Genomic DNA, 8,515 nt, shown 5'->3' on the forward strand with positions numbered 1-8,515 from the left:
TCGGGAAAAGTTTGATTTTCCAGATCGCTTCGTTAGTGATGAAGGAGTTGGCTGAAGCTATTCGGACGGTAACGGTTTCTCGTGGGGTCGGAAGGTATTGCCATCATTTAAGTTACAGGGACTGGTCAGTTATTTTATTGCCGTCCGTCTCTCAGCACCCGCGGAAAAATCCCCGGCCGAGTTACCTACTGCTTTTGACAAACGCAAGGTGGTGTTGATGTAACAGCTGTCCGAATCCACATCTCTGAGTTTTCAACAATATATCACTTCAAAATGCACTGTTTATAATCATTTTTGACCACTGCAGAATACCATACTGTTGCTTTGCTGTTATTAGGATGCATTTCTAGACTTGTATTTCCTTAAAATGCTGGCAAGTATTTAGAAGAACAATATATTTCATCACCGCTCAAACAAATTAAAATAAAAGCACTTAAACATTTGAATTGGTCCGTTATTTATAGCAGCATTAATTATCATACCAAGCATATGACATTTTATTTACAGCATACAATGATGTTACGGACCACGTGAGCGCCGCGTTCCCGATCACAAAACTCTCCTGTCCACCGTGGCGTGAATAAATCACAATCCGAATGCACAAGTTTTAGGTTTTATCCTATAGTTTTATTACTGAGGTGGCATGCACATGTGCACTTTTAATTTGTCGGATTTGCATGAGTGAAACAGGCGAAGGGCGCATGACATACGTCACGACCAAACGTTAGCGATTGGTTATGGCAGATCCAGAGTGGCTCAGGGCAGATCCAATAGTTTTAAACCTCAACAGGGTGCCCGCCTTCGCGGAAATAAACCATTGTCAATGGAGAGTGGCCAGACTCTATGTACAAATGAAATGTACGAGAGTCTGGTAAAACCAGGCTAGGTCAATGCAAAGCTGCAATTGAAAAGGCAAAAATCGGCTTACTTTGCACAGATTATTGAAAATAATCAAAGGAACCCAGCCTGCTCTTTCACACTATTAAAAGTCTACTCAAAGTGGATGGGGCTAATTCTCTGTATGCATCAGTTCAGATATGCAATGATTTTCTCAACTTTTTTCGTGGCAAAATGACTAGTGTCCGCAAACAAATCCCCTCCGGTCCACTTGGTTCAGCAGTTAACTGACAAAGCTTTTCTGGTACACCTTTGTCTAAATTTTCCTTACTCCATTCTCATTCACTCAGTGAGCAAGTATCTTGTATGAAAGCTACCACTTACATACTTGATCCCTTGCCAACTAGTCTATTTAAATCCCGTTGCAGCTTGTTTTGTCCTACTGTTCTTTCAATTATAAATGACTCTCTGTCAACTGTTGTGCCAGAAGCACTTAAACCTGCTGCAATCACTCCTATTCTAAAAAAGAAAAACTCTGACTTGAACATATATCACAATTTTCATCCAATTTCAAATCTTTCATTCTTGGTAAAAACATTGACAGGGGGTTGTGGCTTCTGTTAATTACTGTTAATAATCTTTTTGAGCCTATCAGTCTGGGTTTTGGAAACTGCACAGTACTGATACGACCTTGGTAAAAGTCTCCAACGACTATTAGCTATTAGCATCCGGCTCTGTGTCAGTCATTATTTTTCTGGACCTAAGTGCAGCTTTCGAAACTGTCGATAATTTACTACTCGACTTTAAAGGACAACTCCGGTGAGAAATGAACCTAGGGGTAATTAACAGATGGTTACCGAGTAGATCGTTCTCTGGGATGCGTTTTAATGAAAATCGAATGTAAAGAGTTTTATCTTTAAACACAGATTAGCTTATAACGCTAGTCTATGGGGCACAGGGTAGACACAGGGTGGTAAAATTAAATCGCTAGTTAATACCACTAATAAGGCTCAAAATAGCCTCACACTAACACGGTAGCATAATGAGGGTCACTACATGCAAACCGAAGCATTGAGAACTTTGTAAGAGTACAAACAGTTTAATAAGAAGAACCTTTATAAACACAGCGCATTACGCGTTCACGGACAGGCACCATCTTGGAAAACAGTCTCGATGAATCGATCCACGAGCGCTGTTCTAAGTGAGCTGGTCGCAGGAATTAAGTTTGTGAAATGTAATAACATGGACATTTTTAGTTTTATTTATTTATTTCCTCTGTTGCGTTCAGTGTTTTCTTACGGAAACAACGGACCAAATGAGATTCCAAGTCACAGTTCATCACTTAGCAGAGCGCTCGTTGCTCGATGAGTCGAGACTGTTTTCCAAGATGGCGCCTGTCCGTGAACGCGTAATGTACTATGTTTATAATGTGTCTTCTTATTAAACTGTTTGTACTCTTACAAAGTTTTCAATGCTTCGGTTTGCATGTAGGGACCCTCATTATGCTACTGTGTTAGTGTGGGGCTATTTTTAGCCTTGTTAGTGGTATTAACTAGCGATTTAATTTCACTACTGTGTGCCCCATAGACTAGTGTTATAAGCTAATCTGTTTTTAAAGATAAAACTCTTTACATTCGATTTCCATGAAAACGCATCCCAGAGAACGATCTACTCTGTAACCATCTGTTAATTACCCCATGGTTCATTTCTCACCGGAGTTGTCCTTTAATCTGTATTTGGTGTAACATAGACTGCTCTGGTTCAGATCCTATTTTTCTTATCGGAGACACTGTTTTTATGGACGGCCACAGACCAGACAGTTCTGTTAGTACTGGTGTACCCCAGGGCTCAATTCTTGGTCTTTTGCAGTTTAACATTTATATTTTTTATATAAAAAAATATAATACAATTTATATTCTTTACCTTAACTACCATTTTTGTGCTGACGATACCCATATTTAGATCCACTCAAAACCGGGCAAGGCGTGGACATATCCCATATGACGAATTGTATTTCAGAGATTAAGATTTGGATATCTAAGAACTTCCTGTGTCTGAATAGGTCTAAAACGAAAGTCATGCTTCTTGGCTCTCCTCATCAACTGTGCACTGCTAGCTCTTTAGCTTTGTTTGTTGATAGTGTTGCCTTGGAGATACAAAGTAAAGTGAAAAAATCTGGAGTTATTTTTGAATCCACTCTGTCATTTGAGCCTTTTGTGCAGAACACTGTTCAGACCTTGTTCTTCCATCTCAGAAATATTGCACGTCTACGTCCTTTTTCTGTTGCCGAAAGGTTGATTAATGCATTTGTTTTTTCACAGATAGACTATTATAATGCCCTTCTTGTTGGAGTTCCCAAATCCTGTATCAACAAACTTCAATATTTGCAAAACTCGGACACTGGAATTGTATCTGGGGCTAGGGCTGTTAATCATATAACCCCTGTTTTTGCATCATTGCATTGACTACCAGTAAAATTCCATATTGATGTTAAAGTCCTGTATGCCCTAACATATAAAACACGGCATGTTCTGGTTCGTCAGTACTTAACCAAGCTTTTAACACATACACGCCTCGCAACCTACGTTCTTCTCAGTGGTCTCTTAGTTGATCCTAAAACTCTAGGGGTGATAGGGCTTTCTTATCTTATGCCCCCAAATTGTGGAGTTCTCTCCCGTCTGACTTCGGGGAAGCAAATTCATTAGTGAGTTTTAAAACTTAAATGATTGTTGTTTATTTACTCAGAGTTTCTGTTTTAGTCTTCCTTTTTTATTGTTGTGCTTGCTTGTGTTGTAAAGCGCTTTGGCACTATACAAAATAAATGTATCATTATTATCTGAATGCAAACATTAATTTTACACATTAATTTTCATAAATACTATTAAATCATAATCATTTATCAAGTGATCTGGTATAACATCAGTGTAAGAATCACTGGACCAAACACATACTGTAATGTAAGACTAGATGCACTCATTTAATTTCACATACATCAGTCTTCGCCCAGCGTAGGGGACATAAATCTTGCCTGACTGATGTTGTCTTTTGAGCTCCTATACATGAATATGGCACCCAATCTCTAGAAAGCTTCCTTATCAGTTGTAAAATGACAAGTGTTTATGTTTGCTGTGTATTTTTGGTGTATTGAGCAAAACGGTACATTGCCTGACAGTGGAAACACAAACGGAGCTCCAGGCGAGATGAGTTTAATCAAAAGCAAACCGCAAACGTGTCGGCATCTCCCACGTTCTGGTTATGTCTGCTGGCAGCGCAGGACTGCAGGAGACGTGTGCTTTATCTGAGATGAATGATGAAAAAGACAAACATAGGAATAGGCTTGATTTCTGCACGAAATGTGTCGTTTTGAGCATCAGTCCCACGGTAGAACCATTTTTTTTCAGTCTCTCCATCTCTCATCTTTTGCTTTTTCTTCCTTCTTGTGATTGGAGGTGTGAGATGTGTGGGTTAATGTAGGTTTATGATGGCTTGGTCTTTACTTTGACATGACAATAGCTCAACGTTAGGAGGTGAAGAGCCTTTTTCTGCTCTGTGCTCACTCGTGCGTTGTTTCTATGATGCTTAAGGCATTTTCAACCACATCGTTTTTTTAAGGGATTTTTTCATATTCCTATTCGTGATGTTTCTGACAAATGTTTTACTTGAGTCAATACCAAATGTGTGTGTGTGTGTGTGTGTGTGTGTGTGTGTGTGTGTGTGTGTGTGTGTGTGTGTGTGTGTTGGTTACACAGGGCGTGTGATGCGTCAGTGCAACAGTGATGGAGTAGTAGTGCTTGTATTAGCAGCATGTATGCTTCTGCTTGCCACTTTCTGCTTTCAGCTACTGCCACCGGATAGCCCTTTGTTCTTTAGGGGCGAAAAGAGGAGCCGAGTGTGTAAGCCTCCTCAGCCGGTACATAGCCTCTCCACTGCCAAGATCTCGTGCACGCCTCCTCGTGGCACACATGGTAACTGGTCCCTTGCGGTTCCAGGCTAAGTTGTACGGGATCTCGGAGCAGCAGTGGGCCCCAGAGTCGCGGCATGCAGGCCCATCAGTGAGTGGAAATGCCCTGATGCCCGTCAACCACTGTCCCAGCTATGGGCAAATAGCCCCAGCTATGGGTAAATAGTGGAAGACCCCAACGGTGACGCAGGCGGATGATGATGGTGTGAGAACCATCACAACGGCTAGGAAGGCGGAAGAGGGCAACCCCACAGCCACGTGGGCTAACTCGGGAGGGTATAGTGGCTAGGGGAGCAAACCTCGAAGACAAACCTGCACTTGGGGGTAGGCACAGGCGGAGTCCAGCTGATTGGACCACCGGCAGCCTCCTGCAACTCCTGCCAGACGAAGGTCGTCATGGGTTCCCCCATGCCACTGGAGATCCCTCTGGCAGAAGTGAAGTTGGTGGGAGTGAGGTCTGTGCACCCTCACGCCCACCTTAATCCTCACCTATGCACAAGCTTCTTGCCCCGACTCCCTTCCCCCCCTCCTCCAAAAAAGTCCTGTGGCGATGTGGAATGGTGGTGGGCACAGGCCAAGGATGTGGCTGGGAGTGCCTAGCCAAACCATGCACACAGGCGGCAGTGGAGTGATGGTCGTTAGGACTGCGGGATGGAGCAGCGGGTCTTTTCGGCAGCTTCCACTGCGACTGAGCAGCCCCACACTGCTCACCCCTGAGATGGGGAAGGACCTGGAAAAGGTGGTCCAAAAACTGTCTGCTCCCCACACTCCGGACGGTAAACCACAACCGTCGGAGCATCCCCCCTCGCGGTCGAAAAACAAAAGTAAAAAATAAACTAAGCATTGCTTCATGGAACGTTCGTACACTGTTGGACCTGGCTGAAACTCCTGGTAGGCCCCACCGCAGGACAGCACTGGCGGCCCTGGAGCTTGAGAGATATAACATCGACATAGCAGCTCTCAGCGAGACCAGACTGCATGGGGAGGACTCCCTGAAAGAGGTTGGTGCTGGGTACACCTTCTTCTGGAAGGGGGTCCCTGAAGGCACTCGTCGCAACCATGGAGTTGGTTTTGCCGTGAAGACAAAACTGCTGCAGCACATTTCGGAATCCCCTATCGGCATCAATGAAAGACTGATGACTTGGCGCATTCCCCTGGCAAAAAAACGCTTTGCAACTCTCATCAGCGCATACGCTCCAACCCTTGATGCTGAGCACAACATCAAAGAGGAGTTCTACAGAGCACTCGATGCCATCCTACAGCAAACCCCGGCTACGGACAGGCTCATACTCATTGGAGACTTCAATGCTAGAGTGGGCACGGAGCACCTGGTATGGAGTAAAGTCATCGGCCAGCATGGTGTGGGGAATATGAACCACAATGGGCTCAGACTCCTTGCCCTCTGTTCAGAGCACCAGCTGGTCATTACTAACACCATTTTCCAGATGAAGAACCGGTTCAAGACCACCTGGCAGCACCCACGCTCAAAACATTGGCATCTCCTTGACTACGTGATTGTCCGTCAAAAAGACAGAAAAGATGTCCTCACCACCCGTGTTATGAGAGGAGCTGAGTGCTGGACTGACCACCTCATGGTCAGATCCAAATTATCCATGAGCATTCAACCTCGTAGCCCAAAGACAGCCTCACACAAGAAACTCAACTGTGCAGAGCTGAACAGCCACACCACCAAAGACAACCTTCGCTGGCTCCTTGCTGAAAACCTCAACAAGATCCCGGAAGAATCAGCTGACTGGCCAGCATTGCGCCAGGCTATTCATAAAGCAGCCTCAGAGGCGCTTGGCCAATCAAGGAAACTCCATCAGGACTGGTTCGACTGTAACTCAACTGAGATACAGTCACTCCTAAAAACCAAGCACGAGGCCCACAAAGCTCTCCTGTCCTGCCCTGGATCTCCTGCCCTTATAACCTCCTTCACTGCTGCTAGAGCAGAAACCCAGTGAGCCCGTCGGGCTATGGAGAACACCTGGTGGGTGCAAAAGGCACAGGAAATACAGAACCTGGCTGACTGTAACAACACTCAAGGCTTTTACGATGCATTGAAAGCATTGTATGGCCCCAGGAAAAGAGTGACTGTTCCAGTCCGATCAGCTGACGGGTCCACGCTTCTCAAGGACCGGCATGAGATTCTTGCCCGTTGGGCAAATCATTTTGAGAGTCTCTTCAACCACACCAACCCTTCTGACCCACATATCCTGGACAATTTGCCAGACCTGTCACCAACCATACACCTGGATACGCCACCACTCTACTCAGAGCTCCGGCAAGCCATTGCAGGACTGAAGAACAACAAATGCGCTGGACCCGACGGAATTCCTGCAGAAGTTTTCAAACAAGGAGGATACATCCTCACGCGCCGTCTGCACCTCCTGATCCAAAATATCTGGGAACATGGGACCCTCCCACAGGACTGGAAAGATGCTAACATCGTGGTTATTTACAAGCAGAAGGGAGACAGAGCAGTCTGCAGCAACAGCCGTGGGATATCTCTCCTCTCCATCGCAGGGAAAGTCCTGGCCAAGATCATGCTCAGCAGATTGGCTGAGCACATCTCGGAAGCTGTGCTTCCGGAAACGCAGTGTGGCTTCCGGAAGTCCAGATCCACAATTGACATGATTTTTGTCTTGAGGCAGCTGTTGGAGAAGAGCCGAGAACAGCACAAAGACCTTTACGTAACCTTCATTGACCTCAGTAAAGCTTTTGACACCATCAATCGTGAGCTGCTCTGGAAACTCCTCTCTAAACTTGGGGTACCACCCAAGTTTCTCAGCATCCTACAGCAGCTGCACAACGGGATGCAAGCCAGAGTGATCATGGGAGAACTCCAGTCAGAATCTTTTGAGGTAAACGTTGGGGTGAAACAAGGGTGTGTCTTAGCTCCGATGCTCTTTAACATCCTCCTGTCTGCCATCACCTGCCTCTTCCATCGTGTCATGAGGCATGAAGACGGTGTCCATGTGGAATACCGACTCGATGGAAGCCTCTTCAACATCCGTCGACTCCAGGCCCGCACAAAGACAAAGTCCCGGCAAATTTGTGAGCTTCAGTATGCTGATGACTGTGCCGTCGTAGCCCACAGCCCGGACTCTATGCAGCACGCCCTCAACACTATAGCCAGTCTGTACCAATCTTTTGGCCTACAGGTTAACATTCAAAAAACTGAGGTCATGTCTCATCTCACCACCCCAGTCCCCATACCCCCCAGCTTTCATATAAACGGTGTTCCACTTAAAACAGTGGACCACTTCATCTATCTCGGCTCCACTTTGTCCTCAAGCTGCTCCCTTGACAAAGAATTACACACCCGGATAAATAAAGCTTCATCATCTTTTGGACGCCTACGCAGCAGGGTTTTTGAAAACCATAACCTGAAGGTCAGTACCAAGGTGGCTGTGTATAATGCGGTATGTCTCTCCACTCTGCTTTATGGGGCAGAGTCATGGACCCCTTACCGCCAGCACATCACCAACCTAGAGGCCTTCCATATCCGCTGCCTGCAGAAGATCCTCAACTTGTCCTGGGAAGACAGAATCCCCCACACAGTCATCCTCAGCAATACTGGCTCAATCTGCATGGAAGCAGCTGTGGCCAACAAACACCTGCGTTGGATAGGGCACACTATACGCATGCCTGAACACCGCCTGCCTCGCCAAGTCCTCTACAGTCAACTACTGGGCTCAAAGCGCTCCGCTGGAG

At 45.7% G+C, this 8,515-nt stretch overlaps 1 protein-coding gene across 1 annotated transcript; it reads left to right on the plus strand.

Annotated features, from left to right (window-relative positions):
- Positions 1-5,194: 5,194 nt before the first annotated feature.
- LOC137055709 (craniofacial development protein 2-like) lies at positions 5,195-6,762 on the plus strand. Its single transcript, XM_067429589.1, has 2 exons — positions 5,195-5,253; positions 5,517-6,762. The coding sequence occupies exons 1-2, from the start codon at positions 5,195-5,197 to the stop codon at positions 6,760-6,762; spliced, it is 1,305 nt and encodes a 434-aa protein (XP_067285690.1).
- The last annotated feature ends 1,753 nt before the right edge of the window (positions 6,763-8,515 follow it).

The sequence above is a fragment of the Pseudorasbora parva genome, chromosome 21 (assembly GCF_024679245.1).
Source record: "Pseudorasbora parva isolate DD20220531a chromosome 21, ASM2467924v1, whole genome shotgun sequence".
NCBI classification, from domain to species: domain Eukaryota; kingdom Metazoa; phylum Chordata; class Actinopteri; order Cypriniformes; family Gobionidae; genus Pseudorasbora; species Pseudorasbora parva.